A 23414-nucleotide genomic window follows, 5' to 3' on the forward strand; every position below is an offset into this window, starting at 1 on the left:
CATCTAATGGTGTCTAAAAGACTAAGTAAGTCTACTAAACTAAGAGGGGAAACCTACTCGGACTAAGCAAGTCCCCAAAGGATGGGCTTGGGCTAGCGCCTTCATCGCCCTTGCAATGATAAGGGCTCTAATATTTAAGGATGTCTAAAAGACTAAGAGGGTCTCCAAGGAGATGAAACAAAAGAAAGGAGTACTATCGAGACTAAGTAAGTCCCCTTAAAAGACGGGCTTTGCACGGCATATGCTTACTCCGCATTCCTTGTATTCTGCTTTTGTACGGCATGCCACATAGAATTCAGGTATTGATGCCAGAAGTGAGCCTCCAAACCAAACTGCATACCTCTGGATAAGATGGCTGACCACATTGACTTCCACTGGATGCGATTTTATATCTCCACCATGTCAGGCACCAAATGCATCAAGCCTAACATCTACGATCTTCTTTAAGTCCGCTGTAACCTTCTATGGAAGTCTTTGAACATGGTTGATCCTCCAGATAATACTATATTCTTATACAAAGCCCTCCTAGTATCAATTGGAGCTGACTGAATGCACTTGTCAATTACAGATGGCAATGGGGTGGAAAAATCGCTACTATAAATCTCAGGATGAAAGGAAACCTTAACAATGTCTGAACAAGTGTAGCAATACATTTCTTTCACCTTTCGAGCTACTTCAAAAGAATCTTCTGGCGGTATAAGCACTCCTCTTTCCCGTAAGAGTTGCTGAATGAAGAGAGTTACATCCTTCCCTGCAATAGGATTAGACTTGATGCTACTCTCAATAACATAACCATCCGCGACAGGTACGACATGAGTAGCTCCATCTCCCACATCAACCACAACTCCTGTCATTTCACACTTGGGAGTTGCGTATCCGGCAGCAAGAGCAAAGACAGGCTACACTGCTACATAAAGTCCAAGGACATTAAATGTCTCAAACATAATTCCTCCTCAGCCGAATTTAACCAGATTTGATTAAAAGGTCATATTAACATCAAATCTATAAAATAATGCCATACTCTTAAAAGAAAACAAGGTAGATAATCTGAGACAGAAATATCAAAAATCCTTTGATGAAAACTTTGAATATACAAAGAAAATCTTTGTCATATACCATCGAAATGATTATCAAAACAAGAAATCATCATCAGTCATGAAACATTTCTACACAATAGTAATCACGAGTCATCAGAGAGTTCTCGGAGAAGAACACCATCACAGATAATTCGCAATCATCAACCAAACTGTAATCTCATGCTATCAGATATGCCTCAATAAGAAAATTACTACAGAACATAAAGAAATGAAGTGAAACGCAAGAAAAGAAAACCTTACCTTCTCTTTTAGAACACTAGAATGAAAAGAGCTACCTCGAAAACACCAGAAACGATGACATTCGCCCACGAAATTTATTGAGATCATTTAAATTTCAATGAGACCAATTAGAATACACGAGTAGCTCAAATCTATTGAAAAATCCTCCGGATCTGAGATTCTCAACTCGAATTAGGGTTTAAAAGGGTTGATCAAAAGACTAAAAATAGAGATCAATGATAAGAGGAGAGATCTGATAACAAATGGGGTACAGTGAGAGAGAAATCAACCGGATCTCCGACGATTTCATCGTAGAAGGAGATCGAAGAAGAAAAGGAAGAAGCTAAGGTTTCGGCCAAGGATTTTTAGATCCAGATCTATTCCCTCTCTCTTAATCTCTCTTCTCTCTTTCCCTCTCTAAAATTAGGGTTTGGTAGTGGTGTACAGAGTTTAGATCTGAGAGAGTGAAGAAGGATCTAAGAAATGAATGAGCTGACCTAATGATTTTTGCCGGATTTAAAGGAAATCCGCCGGTGTTAGGGTCGGAGATGATTTGCAGAAATGGGATGGAGGTGGAGATGAGGTGGCTGGGAGAGAAGGTTTGATGGAGGTGATGGCTGAGCGGAGCCCCGGCCGGAGATGGTGCCGGAGACGAAAGATCCCCAAAATCCCCTTTTTCCCTTCTTCGTTTCTCTGTTTCTCCCGATCCCCTTCGATGGAAAAAAAAACAAAATCCCTCCTTAATTTTCAAAAATCTCAGATCTTTGAAACGAAAATCGATTTTCTCCTCTTCCTCAGATCTCAGATCTGAGATCCCTCCTCCTCTTTTCTCTCTACCGTGGTTTATAAGAAAAAGGAAAGCAAAATATTCTTCCCCCCTTATTCCCAGGGCACCCCCTAGTGCAGATAATTCATCCCTCTTCCGGATTCGCGCTACGCTCACTCCCCTGGCTCGTTCACTAAGCGAACAGGCTCAGATTTCGACAAAATTTTATGAGGATCTGGACGAGACCCTAATCTATGCTGGGGTTAAATTTGGGGTACCCACTCACTCATTGGACGGGTTTGCAGAAAATCAACACGAACTTGGGTCCGGTCAAAATGGGGTGTCTACAGTTTCTTTCCTCTGTCATCCGTTAAAAGTTTTTATTGGAAAACTTTTTCCATAAAAACTTTCAATAGAATATTTTTCTATGATGGATTTTTTCACCCTTCAAGCACATGGCAGATTGGGTCCACTGTATAACTGGACATGTTTTGATATGTTAAGGCCTACCAACTCTACCCAAACCCCTGCATATAGTGTGGCCCACCATTTCACACCAATAAGCTGCACATTACCAAAGTGCATTTATAAAGACTGCAAGTCTCAAAGTGTTTTTTTTTTTGAAATAGGTAAGCTGGGGTTAGGCGGACCCCGACCAGATATATTAAGAAAGATCAATAAAGATACTACAAGAAAACAGAAAAGCAAGCCCCTCGCACATCAGAAGAAGGGCAAACAAACTATCAAAAGGGAGCCAAAGGCCACCCAACAAAACGGCAAAGACAAATAAAGGAGAACAACCTAACCGCTTCAGCAAAATGAAAACAACAGCCACAACACTGCCAAAATTCGAACAGCTACCACAAAAACAAACAGCACCAGAGCTAACAGCAGACCCAAAAACACCAGCACCAAAAGCAGACCCCAATTCATGATCAGCCTCCCGGAATGAGCCCACGAAATGGGGACCTTATTCCAGTAGAGGGGATCGGGGAGATGGATGGCAGCACACAGGAAGAAGGAGGCTTAAGGAGGGAAGCAGCTGACTTTCCCTTTTTATTCTTCTTGCTCTGAACTAAATTCCAAGGACCTTCAGACGATGGGGACGATAAAGAGAGAGAAAGGTCCGGAGGCTTGGTCTGCTTTGTAGATGTCTCGGGGATATCAGAGCCAATGACTGAGAATTTATTTCTAGATAAGGCACTATTGGTAGAAGGGGTTTCAGGATGATCCAAGCTGATCCTATTATGAGCAATTGGAGAATCAGAACTTAGCTGAACAGCTTTATCACTATCCTTAGTGATTGGCCTCCATTCCTTTCTGTATTGAACAGGAAACGAGATGGGCTGAGAGAGAAGGGGAGGAGGCATTTGGTTCTTAGGGCATCCTTCAGAAGAATGACTAAAATCAAGACAGGTTTTGCAAGGTTTGGGCTTCCATTCATATTCTACAACCTGAGTTTCATCTCCAGTAGGAGTTTGGATGTGGACAACATCAGGAATGGGGCTTTCGGCAGTTATTTCGACACAAACTCTAGCAAATTGTAATCTTGAGGCCTCAGCAGTGTGAGAATCCTTGTATAAAGGTTTACCAATGATGCTAGATAGCTTTCCAATACCTGTAGGAGTCCAGAATTTCAGGTGCAATGCAGGGAATTTAATCCAAATTGGGATAGTTGAAAGTTTCAGCTTCTCCAAAGAATAGCCTGGAAACCATTTCTGCAGAATGAGAGCACGACCCCCAAAGGTGGTGGGGGTATTCCAGGACTTTAATGCAGTCCTCTTCCAGGTTGAACTTGAACAAGAAAAAGCTATTAGGGAGAGCAATTAGATCAAAGTCCCCTCTCAGCTGCCAGATTCTCAATAAGTGATTTTTAAGAGCAGTGAAGTAGGGCCTCCGACCAAGAAAATAACCCAGAAGACAATTTTCCCATTTAGACTTTGCTTCAATAAAATCACCCTCCTTGAAAGCTGCCTTTATTATGCCATCTTCAGTAGTTACCGGGTTGAAAAAAGGGACAGAAGTATCAACTGCTTTGGTTCGACTCTTTCCAAACACTTCCTTCCATTTGCCCTCTGAAATTGAGGAGATGGAAGGAGCTGGTCTGGAAGAAATGAAACAGGGAGCAGAATCCATGGATCCATTAGCTCAAGCAGGGAGAGATCCAGAAGGATTATGGGAGCTGCTGGGAGGAGAGTTGGCCAGCATCTGACAGGAGCCAATTGGACTAGCAATTTGATTGATAGAGGGGGATGGGAGACGAAAGGTACAAGGGGTAGGACCAGCTGGGAGAGGCCAGCAGTCGCTACACTTGAGATCAGGGGGAGAAGCTTTTTTCTCAAGAAGAGGACTAGAAAGGAGCGGTTCAGAAGGAGACCCCAATACCGAGGCATTTATCCTCATAGTATTAGCAAATCCCATCTGAATCTCTACACCTTTTCCATCAGAATGGTTTTCATGTCCAGCAGTTTCACTCAGAGAGCAGGGGTTGTCAAGAGAGAACTCAGCTTCACAAGGTTGGACTTCCGAAGAGAAGGACGGATCCGATTCAGATAAGAGTAATGCTTCCTTCTGAGATTGCAACTTTGAGCTGAGAAGGGAGTATATATCTTCTTCACCCTCAATATGGATTTGAGGTTGGGCCTTTGGTTTTCTTCTCCCATTCTCTCTCTTTTTGGATGATGAAGAAGCTTTCGAAGTAGGAGAGCCGAGCTCCTTTTCTATAAGCTTGAGATATCGCATCTTCTCTGGAACTGATAGCCGAATGCTATTAAAGCCTTCATCATCACGGAGAGCGCGGAGGTCCAGCAAAGTCTTATTCGGATTAGGAATCAGGTCGATCTTGTGCTTGACCAGATCAGAGAAAGAAAGAGGTTCGATCTCGGAATCGCTTGCAGCAGAATTTTTGATAGCATTGATGCCAGGAGACCAGAAGTTTAGACGCCCAAATGGATGGGGAGGAATATCCTCATCAGAGCCATCATGAGAAGAGTCAAGGCCCTCCATTTGACCTAAAGAAAAACAGAGGCGCAAATCTCTCTCACTCTCCAAAATGGACGATCTCCCTCCACCCGATGAGATCGAAATCCTGAGACGACTCAGCGAATCCACCGATCTCGGTCGGTGCAGATGCGATTCAAAAACCCTCCGATCCCACTCCTATGAGGTCCGATCCCTCAACCTGATCTGCTCCTTCGATCGTTTCCAAAAAACTAGGGCACCAGAAACTAAAACCCTAAAAACTCCATTTCTCTCTTTTATCTTCTCCCCTTCCTCTTTTCCCTCTTTTCCTATCTCGCGGCAAGGTGGACCATCAGCCGCTACCTCTCACCCCTTCCTATCACCCCTCGATCCTCCCTTCTCCCACTTTTTGTGGCTATAAAGGTGACGGCGGATCTCACCGGATTCCGGTCGCGAAATGGCTTAGAGTTAGGGTTTGGGGAGGTTGTATTTCAGCTTGAGAAAAATCCATGAATGAAAATAAGAAAAAACCCTAAACCCCGCGATTCTGGCAACCCTACCAGGTGTAAATCTCTTCACTCCCCCTCCTTCAAAACCTCATATCAATGACCCTTCAAAACCCTGCAAGTCTCAAAGTGTTAAATGCACCTTAGTGATGTGAAGCCAATGGCCAATGGCCAATGGGGGATGTCTTAAAATGTAAGTTTATTATTACTAATAAATTTCTTATAGATATAAGTTCTTTATGGGAATTGCTAGCGTCCATCCCACAATGCATTTCGCGGCTGGTGTATTGCACGTCAGACCAGCCACCTCATGAATGGAGACAAAAGCTTGTCTTCATTCACGAGGTGGCTGGTCTGATGTGAACAGACCAGCCGCAAAATGCCTTTGGCGATGGACCCTAGCAAATCCATTTCTTTATTTAGAATATTAAGGATGCAAAGTTTTCTTTAACTATTAAATACCTTATAAATTTAAAATTCTTTGTAGTTATTAAGTATTTTATGCATGTAAACATCTCTGTAGCTTTTAATTACCTTGTAGATGTAAATTCACTTTTAGATGCTTTACATAAATAACTTATAAATTTAAAATTCTTTGTAATTATTTAGTATTTTATGCATGTAAACATCTCTTTAGCTTTTAATTACGTTACAGATGTAAATTCTCTTTTAGATGATTTACATATTTAAGCGAAGTCTTTACCTAAAGTAAATTTAGTCAAAAGCTCATCTTTGTTTGTAAGAAAGGTTTATTTGATGACAAGAGTAAAAGGCATTTAGATATTACACAATAGATAGAAAGGTTTGGATTTGGAAAGAAGAAGAGAAATTTGGGATTTCCAGCAACAGATATCCTCACCTCAGTCCTCAACTGTTCAACCACCACCACCCACCCTGTCTGTGCCTTACAATTCTCCTCAAAATACATATTAAACACCTTCAATTTCTCCTTCACAGCCCTCAGATTAGTTGCCGGGCCCACCGATGAAGCCATGGGCGATGACCCACCGTCCATTTTGCCTCCAGATTGCTCTCTAGTAATTCCATTATCCACACAATCTGGATTGATAATGACGACGAAGAGGGTGATCCGGACGGGATGAGATCTAGGCTAGGGCTGGAAAAATTCTCTTCTTCAAAGACCTGCCCCAGAGTCTGGAAATGAGATTTGATTAAGACCCAATTGTTTCTGTACAACCCACACCATAGGATGATCCAAACCGTCCATTTGATGGGCCACAATGTAAATAGGTTGTGCCCCAAAAATCATTTCCACGGGATGATCACAGCCCTCCAATCTATAGAGTTTCCATAATATGAAGTTTCTCTTTATATCAGAGGTCTGGGATCCTCCAATGTAAATGAGAATTTGGGGCGCAACCTATTTACGTTGTGGTCCATCAAATGGACGGTTTGATCATCCTGTAGCGTGGGGCGTATAGTTCATTTTGAAAAATATGGGTGGTGGCCTACCTTGTTCAAAGATTTCAACAAATAAATTGTTGGACACACCAACGGGGAGAGAGAGAGAGAGAGGGAGTGACCGGTGGAGTAGTGTTGTACCGGCTGTAGAAAAGAAGCGTTTGGCGTGGGGATGGGGGTATCACTGCCCAATAAAAATCCAACAAATATGCCAGGCATAGAAAAGCCTTGTTGGAAATGGTTATTTTAAACCATTCATGGCCCACAACCGTAAAAAAACGGTCGCTATTTTCACAATTAGAAAACCTAAGACATCAAGCAACGGTTTATGAACCAGGCAAAGAAAAGTCTTGTTGGAAAATGGAAATGGTTATTTGAAAACATTCATGGCCCATGCTTAGTAACTCAAAAGTCTATATATAAATGAGATTGATTCATTGAGATTTCAGAGTATTTCAGAGTTCTCACACAATTAACCATGGCAACCATCCTCCTCTCCATCGTCCTATTATACCTAAGTGCTACTATAAGCATGTCCAATGCAGCAACACCAACAAAATTCCCTGCCATTTTGATCTTTGGTGACTCCACAGTTGATACAGGCAATAACAATTACATCACGACATGGCTTAAGGCCAATCACTCTCCCTACGGTGTAAATTTTCCAAATCACTTAGCCACAGGGAGATTCTCTAATGGGAAACTTGTGCCTGATTTACTAGTGTCTCACTTTGGTATCAAACAATTCATGCCACCATTCTTAGACCCACTTCTATCTGATGAAGACATGCGAACGGGTGTGAGTTTTGCGTCCGCTGGGTCAGGGTTCGATGACCTGACCACGGCACCGAGCGGCGTCATTCCCGTAATGAAGCAACCAGAAATGTTTAAGCAGTATTTAGCTAGGCTTAAAGGGTTGGTAGGGGAAGAAGAGGCCTCTAAGATAATTAATGGTTCTTTGATCCTGATTGGTGCTGGTTCTAATGACGTCAGTATCACCTTCTATGATATATCCACACGGAGGTTGCAGTACAACATAAGCGGGTACCAAGATTTTCTACAACAAAAGATTCTACTTCTGATCAAGGTTCATTCTCTCAGTCTCTATCTATCTATCTATGGAGAGTGTATGGATAGTCAATAAGATAAAAAGGATTATTTTTTTGAGAAAAATACAGATAGACCCCCTCAACTGACTTTTTTACTTCTAACCCTATAGTTTCGAAGTCACCAATGACACCCCTTAGGTTTCGTTGGGTTTTTTTTAACGTGACGGACTGAATGGAGAGCAGGAAATAACTATATTGACCTCTTCTTCCTCAACTAAAACTTAGGGTTTTCATACTTGAAAATTGAAAATTAGGGTTTGATTGAAATCCTCGTTTATTTATCAGCACAAACTCTCGATACAAAGGTTTTATTTGTCTTCATTCACATCATTATCATGCTATGCACATAAACCCTTATATTTTAGGTTGTTTTTGTCTTTATCAGTGTTTTTTTCTTGAAATGTGAGGTTTGATGTAGCCATGGAGTGGGGTTTCGTTGTTTGTAGTGGAGATGTCTTGAAGAAGAGCCACTTGATGCCAATGAGGAGGAGGAACTGTCAACTAGGAAGAAACAAGCTTGGAGGGAAATGGCGTAACCCAAATCCCTTTGCAAATGGCTTAAAACCAATGATGAGGACATTTTTATCCTCAAAATATTAACCCAAGTTAGTTTGAGTCATTCCGTCAGGTTAAAGTGACGGACCGTCAACGGAGGGGGTCTACTTAAATGTGTCATATAGTTCAGGGGGTGTCTTTGGTGACTTCAAAACTATAGGGTTAGAAATGAAAATGTCAAATAGTTGAGGAGGCCTATCTGTATTTTTCCCTATTTTTTATTTTATGTAAAGAGAGTTTTATATGGTGGATCCAACATAGTTAAATCATCCAAATCCTTCCTTTATTCGGCCCAGAAAATCATACCCATAGAAACCTCTTCAGATTGGAAGGTTAAGATCATCCTATGGAGATTATTTATGGAGCACAACCTAAAGACACAACAAATAAAGGGAAGTGATATATTCACCCCTTTTATGCTTGGGACAGCCCCCTCTAGTTCATTTATGACTACTCTTTTACACTAAAGGGGGCTGTCTCAATTATAAAAAGGGGCAAATATATCTTTTCCCAAATATATCCTCTCCCTCTGTCTAATGCTTCTTTATGTCTCACTTTTCTACCTCTGTCATGTCTCACTTTTCCACCCATGTTTGTCCTCTCCATTGTTTGGTTAAGTGATTTTCTATGAAAGATTTTTCAAGCATTTTCAAGTACTCATGCCCTTGCCATATTTGTTTATACAGATAGCATCGGTACAAAAAAAAAACATCAGAAACTATGCTAGAAACTCACAACTCCTTGGATTGCAAATTTAACATTATCAATAAATCATCCTTAAATTACTCTTGCCATATAATATTCACCTTTTCTCAATTCTTTTGTCCTTTTTTTTTTTTTCTGTTTATATTCATGTGTAGGAGATCTATGATCTCGGTGGTCGGGTCATCGGCGTATCTGGTCTTCCTCCCATTGGTTGTACGCCGATCCAAAGAAGTTTAAAATTCAAGATTCCGGCCGACAAAACATGTGTCGACAATCAGAACATGGATGCCCTCAATTATAATTCCAAGCTTAAGAAGTTGTTGCCTGAGGTACAGGCATCACTTCCTGGGAGCAAAATATTCTATGTGAATTTGTATGACCCTTTAATGGATATTATAACACACCCACAAAAATATGGTAAGCATAAGATTCTGCATTTTTTTTATAGATATATACAATGGTATTGACAAGTAATTCTGCTGAGTCAAATCTGATTTTCTTATTTGAATTTTGTTGTGCAGGATTTGAACAAGCAATGAGAGGGTGTTGTGGTACAGGGTTTCTAGAATTGGGACCATTTTGTAGTACACTCAGCCCCACTTGTCCAGATGCTTCTAAGTTTGTGTTTTGGGATTCCATTCATCCTACTCAATCAACATACCAAGTAATTACCAAGTCCATAATAGAGACCATTGACTCAATTGTCTAACAAGGGTCATGTGAAAGTCCAATAATACACCATTGCTTTGTGTATCTGCAAAAGACAATAATTCATGCTCATTCTATTAAGTAACAGCTATAGGAGACCAATATCCACACTACCATATTTTGTTAATGCCACTGCTCTCTATTTTACACATTTATGATTAAGAAGAAATTATATGGTGTAAGGCCTTACGACAATAAGGCCTTTGTACGGTCCATCAAATGGACTGCCCAAAATGAGATTTTGGGGCGCAACCTATTTACATTGGGGTCCATCAAATGGACGGTTTGGATCATCCTGTAGCGTGGGCCGTATAGCTCATTTTGAAAAATATGGGTGGGGGCATACCTTGTTCAAAGATTTCAACAAATTAATTGTTGGACACACCAACGGGGAGAGAGAGGGAGTGAGAGAGAGAGAGAGAGAGAGAGACCGGTGGAGTAGTGTTGTACCGGCTGTAGAAAAGAAGCGTTTGGCGTGGGGATGGGGGTATCACTGCCCTATAAATATTGGCATAGAAAAGCCTTGTTAGAAATGGTTATTTAGAACCATTCATGGTCCACAATTAGAAAACCTAAGATATCAAGCAACGGTTTATGAACCAGGCATAGAAAAACCTTGTTGGAAATGGTTATTTGAAACCATCCATGGCCCGTGCTTAGTAACTCAAAAGTCTATATATAAATGAGATTGATTCATTGAGATTTCTGAGTTCTCACACAATTAACCATGGCAATTTCTATAGAGGTTTCCATAATATGCAATTTCTCTTTAGATCGGAGGGATAGGATCATCCTATGGAAATGAGATTTCGGGGTGCAACCTATTTACGTTGTGGCCCATCAAATGGACGGTTTGGATCTTCCTGCGGTGTGGGTCGTATAGTTCATTTTGAAAAATACGTTGTGGCCAATCAAATGGACGGTTTCGATCATCCTGTGGTGTGGGCGTATAGTTCATTTTGAAAAATACGTTGTGGCCAGTCAAATGGACGGCTTGGATCATCCTATGGTGCGGGCCGTATAGTCCATCCTGAGAAATATGGGTGGGGCCTACCTTGTTCAAAGTTTTCAACAAATTAATTGGAGAGAGAGAGAGAGAGAGAGAGAGAGAGAGAGAGAGAGAGAGAGAGAGAGAGAGAGAGAGAGAGAGACGGGTGGAGTAGTTGCACCGGCAAGACATCAAGAAACGATTTATGCCAGGCATAGGAAAAGCCTCGTTGGAAATGGTTATTTAAAGCCATTCATGCCCCACAACCTTAAAAAACGGTCGCTATTTTCACAATTAGAAAACCTAAGACATCAAGCAACTGTTTATGAACCAGGCGTAGAAAAGCCTTGTTGGAAATGGTTATTTGAAATCATCCATGGCCCGTGCTTAGTAACTCAGAAGTCTATATATAAATGAGATTGATTCATTGAGATTTCAGAGTTCTCACACAATTAACCATGGCAACCATCCTCCTCTCCATCCTCCTAGTATACCTAAGTGCTATTATAAGCATGTCCAATGCAGCAACACCAACAAAATTCCCTGCCATTTTGATCTTTGGTGACTCCACGGTTGATACAGGCAATAACAATTACATCACGACATGGCTTAAGGCCAATCACTCTCCCTACGGTGTAAATTTTCCAAATCACTTAGCCACAGGGAGATTCTCTAATGGGAAACTTGTGCCTGATTTACTTGTGTCTCACTTTGGTATCAAACAACTCATCCCACCATTCTTAGACCCACATCTATCTGATGAAGACGTGCGAACGGGTGTGTGTTTTGCGTCCGCTGGGTCAGGGTTCGATGACCTGACCACGGTGTCGAGCGGCGTCATTCCCGTAATGAAGCAACCAGAAATGTTTAAGCAGTATTTAGCTAGGCTTAAAGGGTTGGTAGGGGAAGAAGAGGCCTCTAAGATAATTAATGGTTCTTTGATCCTGATTGGTGCTGGTACTAATGACGTCAGTTTCAGCTTCTATGATCTATCCACACGGAAGTTGCAGTACAACATAAGCGGGTACCAAGATTTTCTACAACAAAAGATTCAACTTCTGATCAAGGTTCATTCTCTCAGTCTCTATCTATCTATCTATGTCTGGAGAGTGTATTTTGGAGAGTATGTATAGTCAATAAGATAAAAACGATTATTTTTTGGGTAAAAATACAGATAGACCCCCTCAACTATTTGACATTTTCACGTCTAACCCTATTGTTTCGAAGTCACCAACGACACCACCTGAGGTTTTGTTGGGTTTTTTTTAACGTGAAGGAGTGGACGGAGAGCAGGAGATAACTAAAATGCCCTCATCTTCTCCAACTAAAATTTAGGGTTTTCATACTTGAAAATTGAATATTATGGTTTGATTCAAACCCTTGTTTATTTATCAGCACAAACCCTTGATGCCGGGGCTTTATTTGTCTTCATTCACATCATTATCATGCTTTGCATATTAACCCTAATATTTTAGGGTTGCTTTTGTCTTTCACAGTGTTTTTTTCTTGAAATGTGGCGTTTAGTATGGTTTCGTTGTCTGTAGTTGTGGATGTCTTGAAGAAGAGCCACTTGATGCCATTGAGGAGGAGGTACTGTCAACTAGAAAGAAACAGGCTTGGAGGGAAATGACGTAACCCTAATCCCTTTGCAAATGGCTTAACCCTAATCCCTTTTGCAGATGGCTTAAAACCACTGAGGAGGGTATTTCTGTCCTCAAAATATTAACCCAGGTTAGTTTGAGTCAATCTGTCTGGTAAAGTGATGGACTGTTAGCGGAGGGGGTCTACTTATATGTGTCATAAAGTTCAGGTGGTGTCTTTGGTGACTCCGAAACTATAGGGTTAGAAGTGAAAATGTGAGATACTTGAGGGGGTCTATCTTTATTTTTCCCTATTTTTTATTTTTTGAAAAGGATAAAGAGAAGTTTTATATGGTGGATCCAACATAGTTAAATCATCCAAATCCTTCATTTATTCTGCCCAGAAAATCATACCCATAGAAACCTCTTCAGATTGGAAGGTTAAGGTCATCCTATGGAGATTATTTATGGATCACAACCTAAAGACAACAAATAAAGGGAAGTGATATATTCCTCCCTTTTATACTTGCGACAGCCCCTCTAGTTTATTTATGACTACTCTTATACATGGTTTTAAATTTCGACCGAAATCCGAAATCCGACCGACATCGAAATTGACCAAAACCGAAACGGTCATTTATTTGGGCCGAAATTTCGGAATTTCGGTCGAAATTTCTGTTTTTCCGAAATTTGACAAAAAAAAAACCGTTTTTTTAATATTAATTTAATATTTTACTGAAATTTCGACCGAAATTACCGAAATTTCAACGTTGAAATTTAATATTAAATAAAATAATCATTTCGGGTTATGTACCAGATTTCGACCAAAAATTCGAAAATTCGGTTGAAATTTCAAAATTCCTTGGTACGAAACCGGTACCGAAACCGAAATTTTAAACCTTGCTCTTATACACCATAGGGGGCTGTCCCAATTATAAAAAGGGGGGAATGTATCATTTCCCCAATATATCCTCTCCCTCTGTCTAATGCTTCTTTATGTGTCACTTTTCTACCCTCGTCATGTCTCACTTTTCAACCCATGTTTGTCCTCTCCGTTGTTTGGTTAAGTGATTTTCTATGAAAGTTTTTTCAAGTATTTTCGAGTACTCATGCCCCTGCCATATTTGTTTACACAGATAGCATAGGTACAAAAAAAAACATCAGAAACTATATATGTTAGAAACTCACAGCTCCTTTGATGGCAAATTTAACACTATCAATAAATCATCCTTAAATTACTCTTGCCATATAATACTCACCTTTGCTCAATTCTTTTATCTTATTTTAATTTTTTTTTCTGCTGATATTCATGTGTAGGAGATCTATGATCTCGGTGGTCGGGTCATCGGCGTAACAGGTCTTCCTCCCATTGGTTGTACGCCGATCCAAAGAACTTTAAATTTCAAGACTCCGGCCGACAAAACATGTGTCGACAATCAGAACATGGGTGCCCTCAATTATAATTCCAAGCTTAAGAAGTTGTTGCCTGAGGTACAGGCATCACTTCCTGGGAGCAAAATATTCTATATAAATTTGTATGACCCTTTAATGGATATTATCACACATCCACAAAAATATGGTAAGCATAAGATTCTGCATTTTTTTTTATAGAAATATACAATGGGATTGACAAGTAATTCTGCTGAGTCAAATCTGATTTTCTTATTTGAATTTTGTTGTGCAGGATTTGAACAAGCAATGAGAGGGTGTTGTGGTACAGGGTTTCTAGAATTGGGACCATTTTGTAGTCCACTCAGCCCCACTTGCCCAGATGCTTCTAAGTTTGTGTTTTGGGATTCCATTCATCCTACTCAATCAACATACCAAGTACTTGCCAAGTCCATAATAGAGACCATTCACTCAATTGTCTAACAAGGTCATGTGAAAGTCCAGTAATACACAATTGCTTTGTGTATCTGCAAAAGACAATAATTCATGCTCATTCTATTAAGTAACGGTGGAAGTACCAATATCCACACTATCATATTTCGTTAATGCCACTGCTCACTATTTTACACATTGATTTAAGGAGAAATTATATGGTGTAAGGCCTTACAACAATAAGGCCTTTGTACGGTGGAAGTACCACACTTGACATTTGATCCAACAGCAGCTCCTCAAAAAGTGAGCTGCTGTTGGATCAAATTTCAAGGGCGGTATCCGTAGGGAAATAGTCCTACCCCCGAAGGGGGTGGGGACACCCTTCGTTACCAAAAAATATAATATCAAGGGCGGTACCGCTACCGTATCGTTGTAAGGCCTTACACCATATAAAATCTCTATGATTCAGTGTTGATAACTCCTTGAGGATTGTAACAGCCATGAACAACGGATTGTACGCGCAGTGTGATTTTTTTGTAGTAGGAATTCAAAAAAACATGCCGGTCAAATGGAAGGTTCAGATCATTCATTAGTGGGTTTCAGTATGTTGTCTTGGTGTACTACGATGTGATTGTATCCTACTAAAAAATTCGTCAAATTATGATAATGAGGAAATGATGATTTCCTTCTGAAAGAGAATGCATATGGCCTGGGATATATGTGTGTCTAACTTTATATTTCTGTTGAATGTGAGTTAGAGAGATGATCTCCCCCTCACTAATATATTTATTAATAATGGAGAAGCATAATTACATCTATGCCCTCAGGCTTATTACATATATCCAACACTCCCCCTCAAGCTGGAATGTAGATATTGTATATTCCTAGCTTGCTACAAATATCATTCAACTTTGACTTAGGCAAGGGTTTCGTAAATATGTCAGCTAACTGGTCCACAGATCGAGTAAAAAAAACATGTATCTCTCCTTTATGAATTTTTCGACGAATAAAGTGGCAATCTACCTCTATATGCTTGGTTCTCTCATGGAAAACAGGATTAGTGGCTATGTGAATTGCAGCTTTATTATCACAATAAAGCTGAGCTGAAGAAGAACAAGGAAAACCAATCTCCGCCATGAAGGAACGTAACCAAAGGAGCTCCCCACTAGTATAGGACATAGCTCGATATTCTGCCTCAGCACTTAACTTCAAAACAACTTCTTGCTTTTTACTTCTCCAAGACACCATATTGCCCCTAACAAATGTACAGTAACCAGTGGTTGATCTCCTATCTGCTGGAGATCCTGCCCAATTTGCATCACAATAACCTTCTATTCTGACATGTCCATTTTTCTTGAATAGTAGTCATTTCCTTGGTGCTCCTTTCAAATAACGGAGAATCTGAACTATTGTCGCCTAGTGAGAAGTACGAGGAGCACTCATGAACTGACTGACTACTCCAACTGCATAGGAGATATCTGGGCGAGTAACTGTAAGATATATGAGCTCGCCAACTAGTTGTCTATATCTGCCAGGGTCTTCCAACAGATCTCCTTCATCTGGAATAAGCTTCACACTAGGATCCATAGGCACAAATATAGGCATTACTCCAAGATTTCTTGTTTCTTCCAGTAGGTCTAACACATACTTTCTCTGTTATAGAGAAATTCCTTGAGAAGAATAGGCCACCTCTATCCCTAGAAAGTATCTAAGTCAACCCAAATCGTTTGTAGCAAACTCTGTCTGTAAGAAACTCTTCAACCTTTCAATTCCTCCTGAGTTGTTTCCTGTAATAATGATGTCATCAACATACACAATCAAAAGGATGCACCCTGCAGAGGATTTATGACCGAATACTGAATGGTCTACTGCGCACTGTCTAAGACCAAAGCGAATAACGGCCTCACTAAATCGACCAAAACATGCTCTTGGAGTCTGTTTCAATCCATATAAGGATTTCTTAAGGCGACAAACATAGGAGGACATCTCCCCCTGAGCAGCATACCCTGGAGGCTGCTCCATGTAAACCCTCCTCCTGTAGGTCGCCATGCAGAAAGACATTCTTCACATCAAGTTGATGCAGAGGCCAACCTTGATTAGCTGCCATGGATAAGATGACACGAGCCGAAGGAATCTTGGCTATAGGGGAGAAAGTCTCATGATAGTCAACCCCTACATAAACATGTGGTTGTTGGATGGTTCTGGATGTGGACTTCATTTGGACATGATCTTTTTTTTGGTTGGCTTGTCTGTTTTTTTTGGTGAACATGTTTATAAACTATTTTTGTTAATTGGCTTGGACTTAAAGATGTAAGGACTTGGCTTGGTCTTTTTGTTATGCGATATTACGGTCTGCTTCTTCTTGGCAACTCTATATTTGTGACAATTTTTTGTCAAGTCTATGTTGGTTGCCTGATTTATATCTTGGCAGCTCTATATTTGTGACAATTTGATTGGCATTGTTATTGTTCAACTTCTGTTTGTCATGATTTTCTTATTTTGATTGACTTCAGAGGGTTAGACCCACTTATTTTAGACTAGATTCTATGTTGGCATCATTCTGCATATCAGTTTGCCACAGTTTCTATTTAACAGGTTTCTATTGAGTTTCCCTGCAACGAAACACATATTTATGTAGTTTCTGTTAGTTTCTGTGAGGTTTCTGTCAGGTTTCTGTGCAACGAAACGCTCATCTGACAGGTTTCTGTCAGGTTTCTTTTCCTTCACTTTCCTTTCTGCCACATCAGTTTACTTCCCTTCACTTTCCTTTCCTTTCCTGACGAGAGAACTGAGCATTAGTGTTCGAGGGCAAGTTCAATCAAATTTACTAATGCCGTAGTTGTTTAGTGATAGGGTCGGAAATAATTTTGTTGAAGATTATTGCGACAGAACAGTGCTTGCTACATTGTTTCTAGTCATTAAGTTTGATATTATTAGACCCTTGCATGTGAGGCTCTTGCGAAAAAAGTTGTTTCTCATTTTGTTATTGTCCAAACAGGTCTCTTAGTTTGACAATCAACAATTAGAATCACTAAGTTGGGGTGAATTTCGCCAATAAGGCCATCTCATCTGTTTACGGCCCAAAATGCTCGTGTTAGGCTTTATTTGATTAACACCTATCTTTGGCATCACCAGTGTCTTGGTCTTCTCCGAGGTCATTTGAGTATATTTTTTTTACATATGAGAATATTTTGGTCGTAAATCGATGGTATGACTTTTCTACGAGATTCCCTCTAATTTTGAGATTGTATTGGCCATTTGTTGAATTAAAGAGCCCATTTCGAGGTTCCTCTCATTATGTTTCAGAACTTTCATCGAGTGTAGGGATTCCACCGACTTTCGGGAACACTTCCGTCGAGTTATGGTGATGACAGAATGATTCTTGAGCCAACCCTTTGCCCTTCACATCCTCTTTCCCTTCTTGGGATTCTTACAGGGTATAGGGGTTTTTCCTTCTTTCTGAGGTCATCATTTCTTATAGGATTTAGGGGTTCCACATTGTCTTCTTCTTGGGACTACTCTCTTCACGTTCCTTGGGATACTCTTTGCATTTCGGGATCCCATCGATTTTGGGAATACTTCGTCACTTCTCTCGGGTCAAGGCGACGACGGACGGAAACCTCCTGAGCCAAAACCCCATTTTTCAATCAAAAGGGATAAACAAAAACACATAAAAATCAAATAGTAAAAATCTAAAAATAACAAATAACATCAAAAGCGCGAAAAACTTTCGAACTACGTTGGCTTGATCCCTTTTCGCAGGGTACATAGGTAGCTTGGGTCCACCCAAGTCCAGTCAAACTTTTTTAATAAATATTTTCAAACATTTTCAAACCTTTCAAAACAAAAACAAAAATGGGCAAGGATGGTGATGGCCAGGTCACTCGGAGCCCCCTTTTCATTCCATTTTCGATTTTGATCGTGGTTTTCCGGTTTACATCGATTTTCCGACGTTTTATCAAGTTTTGGGGACGGGCGATGACGTAGCGTGACCCCTTCACAGGGATTGTCCTCGCTGAGCCCAACGATGGGTCATGACGATCGCAAGACTTGTCCGATCTTGAGTAGATTAGGATTGCTGGGCTTGATTCTTTTTTGAATCGCCCTCTGAGCCTATTGTGTGTTCCATCTTCTTTCCCCTGGCATTTTTGGTTCTCACATACCGTTGATTTTCTGATTTCTTTCTTTTCTTGCACCTTTTAGCTTGCTGTGTGCTTTTCTTAGATTTCTTATGCATTCTAGATTGTTTGTTCTTCTAGCGTGCGATCGATTGCCATTTTCTTAGTCTTATCTCTTGCATAGGCTCACATGCTAGTGTGTTTACTTTACTGCTTTGATTGCTTAGCTATAGCGTTTATCCATTCATCTTATCCTAATTATCTGTCTAAACTTAAATATTTGCTTTCCTTATCTCATTATATCTATCATTATCTACTTAGCTGTAGCTATGCATGCGATTGTTTATTGCTTTCTAAGATGTGATGAGTTAGGATTAGATACAATGAGTTAGGATTTGAATGTTCATTTTCTTTGCCCATCCCTGGGTCATGCATGCTTAGATAGATGTTTTCTCGGGGATGATTGTTCCCATTTCACATGATTTTTGCCCAAAACTCTTCAAAGTTAATTAAAAATGACATAAGAGACCAAGTGCTTGTACTTGGGCGAATTGGGGGTGCTCTTCAGATCTTCCTCATTCGTCACCAGGCACGGACCTTTGCATCTCTGGTTATACGTTGCGACAAAGTATTTCATGGGATCCAGGACCCATTTCCTTGGATGGCGACTCTGAGTTATTTTCAGGTGCGTCTTGGTTTCGAGGCTTTTGTCTCCGGATCAAGAGGTATCTCATACATATGCATCGCCACCCATGCTTTGAGTGGCATCATTTCGAGGGTTCCTTGGCAGAGCTCTCCTTCACATTGTGGAGGTCTTAGAGGATTGACGGGGGATCTCGCGTCCCTCGCTCACCGTCCTCGGGATCGGGGTCCACAAAGAGAGTGCGAGTAACTTCAAGTAGGTATCTCAATTTTCTTTCTGCAACACCATTTTGCTGCGACGTGTAGGCACACGAAGATTGATGAATAATTCCATAACCTGTAAGATAATCCTCAAAACCATGTGTAGAAGAGAAATATTCGGGAGCATTATCAGTACGGAGACATTTGATATTGCAATTAAACTGGTTATTTATTTCAACATGAAATTTCTGAGAAGCACTGAAGACCTGGGAGCGGTCTTTCAACAAATAGATCCATGTCATACGTGAATAATCATCAATAAAAATAACGAAATACCTAAAACCATTATTGGACGCGACCCTAGAGGGCCCCCATACATCAGAATGAACTAAACTAAAAGGACTATCGACACGACTGAGGACTCGGGAAGGAAAGGACACCCGGTGATGCTTCCCAAGTTCACACGACTCACACTGGAATGGAGAAATAGAAGATGGAACATAAGACGTCTGATGAATGCGCTGCAGGGACGGATGACCAAGACGGCAGTGCCACTGAAATGCATCGACGGATGTATGCAGGACTGTAGGAGAATGACTGCAGTCAAGGCGGTAGAGACCATCCACCTCACGACCCGGTCCAATCGACTTCCCAATCGAAAGATCCTGAAAAACACAATACGATGGTGTAGACACCCCATTTTGACCTAACTCTAAAGAGATACATATGATTAAAAATCCCTTCAAATCATAGATTTAGAGCCCCAAATTTCTCCCTAGGGTAGGTTAGGATCCCACCAAGGTCCCTGTAGAATTTCGTCGAAATCCGAACAGGTTTGCCTAGCAAACGAGCCGAGCAATGTCGTAGTGCAATTACAAAAGGGGGGTGAACTATCCCACTCTAATTTTTGACCTGATTTCTTCTCGAGACCACCAATTTTTAGTAAAATCAAATATAAAACACATAGGAGGGGTTTCTTACGGTAATAGAAGGAGATAAAATTATGTTAATTTTTTACTTAAAATTTTCTCTTTAGACAACCCTTTTGCAACCAAAATCAAAGCAAATTTTTTGAAAGGGGGGACAAATTTTTGTCTTATAAACTAATGGGGGACAAAAACTAAGGAAAAACTCTATAAATAGAGCATTTGGGCTCTCATTTGAGAAAAGTGAGGGTTCTAAATCTAATTTTATAGAGAAGAAGAGAGAGAGAGCTTTCTAGAGAAAGAGAGAAGATTCTAGAGATAGAGAGCTTTCTAGAGAGAGAGAATTCTAAAGAAAGAAGGAGATCTAGAGAGAGAGAAAGAAGGAGGCGAAGAAGATTTTAAGGAGAGATCCAAGAGAAAAGCACAATGTTAGTAGATTTTGAGTTTTCTACGAAAATCTAACATAAAATGGGAAATCTAAGTGAAAATGCTTAAAATGGTTAGATCTAGTAACCTATGGCTATATGCTGTCCAGATTTATTTTTTGAGTTTTTCACTAAAATTGGTTAAAACTGAGTATTGTACTTCATATAAGATTTGTAGAGCTTGTTGAGAACTTCGATTTGGCATATAATGGCCCAAAATTGGCTAAGAAACGAAGAAGTTAAGCCAATTTCAAATTTTCAGCTGAAAATTTAGGTTAAAATGGTGAATCTATGCATTTTTTGTAAGAATTCCTTAAAGATCTTGAAAACTGAAACTAACATGGTTAGATCTAAGCCTAATTAGCATGTATTATCATATATTTGTGTCAAATTCCCATAGATCTTGTGTTTGAATGAAGTTTTGATGTGAAATGTCATAAAATTGTGTTGAATTACATGTTGTTCAGATTTTATTTTCAAATTTTCACATAAATTCGATTAGGTCTAGTAAAAGTGATACCCAATGAAGTTGTAGATCTTACCGAGATCTTCGATTTGGCATCTTACGGGCCTCGTAACGATGAAAAATAAAAAAAGTTATGCTACTTTTAAGATGTCAGCCAAAAGACACTACATTTTCAAATTTGAATTTGCCCGGAGATGGTCGTTTTCTAGCCACTTCCGGCAAGATCCAACCGAAATTGTCAACGGAGAAAAGTTTATTTGATCAATTTCCTAAAACTTTGTAGTAGAGTACTTTTTCTTGAAAATGTATTTTTGATCATCTGTTTTGCAAAACTAAATCAGAACTTTTGAAAAACAAAACTGCATAAATGAAACTAGAAATCAGTCCAAAGATGATCATTTTCTGGCCACTTCCGGCGAGAACCGGAAAAAGTACATAACTAATCAAATGTTCCCTGATGTGTCCCCTACAACTTTTATGTATATCACTTTTGCTAGTTTTGCCATTTGGAGAGTGCAATGTTAAATACAAATTCTTAGCTTCCATGTAAAATGCAAATGCGTGCTTTTGATGCTTGATTCATGCTTAGCCTAGTGGGCGATGAAGGCGTTAGCCCAAGCTCATCCTTAGGGGACTTGTTTAGTCTGAGTAGCTCTCCCCTCTCTCATTTAGGAGACTTGTTAAGTCTTTTAGACATGTTTAAACCATAGAATCCTTCCTTCATTGCAAATGGCGATGAAGGCGTTAGCCCAAGCCCATCATTTAGAGGGATTTACATGGTCATGGTAATACCTTCTTTCTTCATAGAGAGTCTTCTTAGCCTTTAAATACATCTTAGACACTAATTCTTCCTTCATTGCAAGGACGATGAAGGCGTTAGCCCAAGCCAATCATTAGGGGACTTGCTTAGTCCGAGTAGAACTCCCCTCTTTTATTTAAAAGACTTGCCTAGTCTTTTAGATGTATATCCCTTAAAACATAAGGTCCTCCTATTCATTGCACGGGCAATGAAAGAGTCATATAGAGGCTCATCTTAGGGGACAAGCTGTGTCTCATGAAGAAACAAGTTGTACCCTTTGGAAACAGGCTTTGTCTCACTGGTGAGTCAACTCATAAGAGACTACCCAAGTCTCATTATTAGCACATCCTTATTAGAAGACCAACTTGGTCTGTTAGTTGCATATACTCATATTCTATCTATCATTACAAGAGCAATAATAAGGTTACTTGGAGCCCTCCATAAGAGACATTCAGTGTCTCATTAGATCTAGTTATTTCTATCATAGGAGACAGGCTTTGTCTCATTTGCCATAGTTATCCTTTCGTTTTAGGAGACATGCCTTGTCTCATTAGCACCCCTCTTAGAGTCACTAGCATAGGAGTATGTCCTTCGCCAGAAAGTCTTTCCTCTAGATAGGAGTCTGTCTTTTAGTGTTAGAAGTCAGTCCTTCAGTTTCAGGAGTCTATCCTATCATCGTAGGGAGCTAGGATTCTGTCCAACCTTTCATCAAGTCATGTGATTCTGTCCAATACTTGCAAGACATAGGATTCTGTCTAACCCTTGTAAAGTCGTGATTCTATCCAACCCCCCCGCAAAGTATAGGATTATGTCCAACCTTTGCGGGATATTAGAAGTTTGTCCTACCCTTATGATGATAGGAATCTGTCCTTTTGAGTCAAAAAACAGCAATAACACTTGAAAACATGAAAACTCAAAAATATTCAGAAATTTCAAAACATCAAAACATCTGAAAAATCCAAATCATCTGAAAAGTTATGAGTCATTATGAGTGTAGTGAGAGTCTATTTTCGAACTACATTGGCTTGATCCCCTCCCACGGGGTACGTAGGCAGCTTGGGATGCATATCCCAAGTCCAGTCAAACCTTTCAAAATAAACATTTCAAAACCCTAAAAAAAGTGAAAAAACTCTTAAAAATCAAATATTTTCGAAAAGATCTTTTCCTAGAGTTAGGAGTATGTCCTAAATGTTTGGGATGTCTTAGAGTTAGGAGTTTGTCCTGGTTATGTTGATGCTTTGTGTGTTTCGTGTGAGTGTCCCTAGAGTTAGGAGGCCTCGAGTCTTGGTCGGTTAGACACTTAGTCGAGCCGATAGCTAGATTATGATGCACTTAGTTAATCCATTATTTTTCTTAGGACATACAGCCTAGTTACACATAGGATGTAAGGCCCACCTGCA

General features: G+C 40.1%; 2 protein-coding genes and 1 pseudogene across 2 annotated transcripts; 2 read left to right on the forward strand and 1 right to left on the reverse strand.

Annotated features, from left to right (window-relative positions):
* Window positions 1-216: 216 nt before the first annotated feature.
* Window positions 217-944, reverse strand: LOC143847851 (actin-related protein 3 pseudogene; annotated as a pseudogene).
* A 6395-nt stretch (window positions 945-7339) lies between these two features.
* LOC143849083 (GDSL esterase/lipase At2g31550-like) lies at window positions 7340-10172 on the forward strand. The gene is made up of 3 exons (XM_077358134.1): window positions 7340-8058; window positions 9496-9757; window positions 9862-10172. The coding sequence occupies exons 1-3, from the start codon at window positions 7450-7452 to the stop codon at window positions 10047-10049; spliced, it is 1059 nt and encodes a 352-aa protein (XP_077214249.1). The 5' UTR covers window positions 7340-7449; the 3' UTR covers window positions 10050-10172.
* A 1033-nt stretch (window positions 10173-11205) lies between these two features.
* LOC143847799 (GDSL esterase/lipase At2g30220-like) lies at window positions 11206-14488 on the forward strand. The gene is made up of 3 exons (XM_077356572.1): window positions 11206-12103; window positions 13934-14195; window positions 14301-14488. The coding sequence occupies exons 1-3, from the start codon at window positions 11495-11497 to the stop codon at window positions 14486-14488; spliced, it is 1059 nt and encodes a 352-aa protein (XP_077212687.1). The 5' UTR covers window positions 11206-11494.
* The last annotated feature ends 8926 nt before the right edge of the window (window positions 14489-23414 follow it).

The sequence above is a fragment of the Tasmannia lanceolata genome, unplaced genomic scaffold, assembly GCF_043159265.1.
Source record: "Tasmannia lanceolata isolate RefF3 unplaced genomic scaffold, GAP_Taslan_0.1 ptg000016l, whole genome shotgun sequence".
Classification (NCBI taxonomy): Eukaryota; Viridiplantae; Streptophyta; class Magnoliopsida; order Canellales; family Winteraceae; genus Tasmannia; species Tasmannia lanceolata.

What these genes read in the sequence shown, in the direction of transcription:
- LOC143849083 (XM_077358134.1), top strand. Translation starts at nt 7,450, where the DNA reads ATGGCAACCATCCTCCTCTCCATCGTCCTATTATACCTAAGTGCTACT. An exon ending in AGATTCTACTTCTGATCAAG is followed by an intron (nt 8,059 to 9,495) that starts GTTCATTCTCTC and finishes ATTCATGTGTAG; the next exon opens with GAGATCTATGATCTCGGTGG. An exon ending in AACACACCCACAAAAATATG is followed by an intron (nt 9,758 to 9,861) that starts GTAAGCATAAGA and finishes TTTGTTGTGCAG; the next exon opens with GATTTGAACAAGCAATGAGA.
- LOC143847799 (XM_077356572.1), top strand. Translation starts at nt 11,495, where the DNA reads ATGGCAACCATCCTCCTCTCCATCCTCCTAGTATACCTAAGTGCTATT. An exon ending in AGATTCAACTTCTGATCAAG is followed by an intron (nt 12,104 to 13,933) that starts GTTCATTCTCTC and finishes ATTCATGTGTAG; the next exon opens with GAGATCTATGATCTCGGTGG. An exon ending in CACACATCCACAAAAATATG is followed by an intron (nt 14,196 to 14,300) that starts GTAAGCATAAGA and finishes TTTGTTGTGCAG; the next exon opens with GATTTGAACAAGCAATGAGA.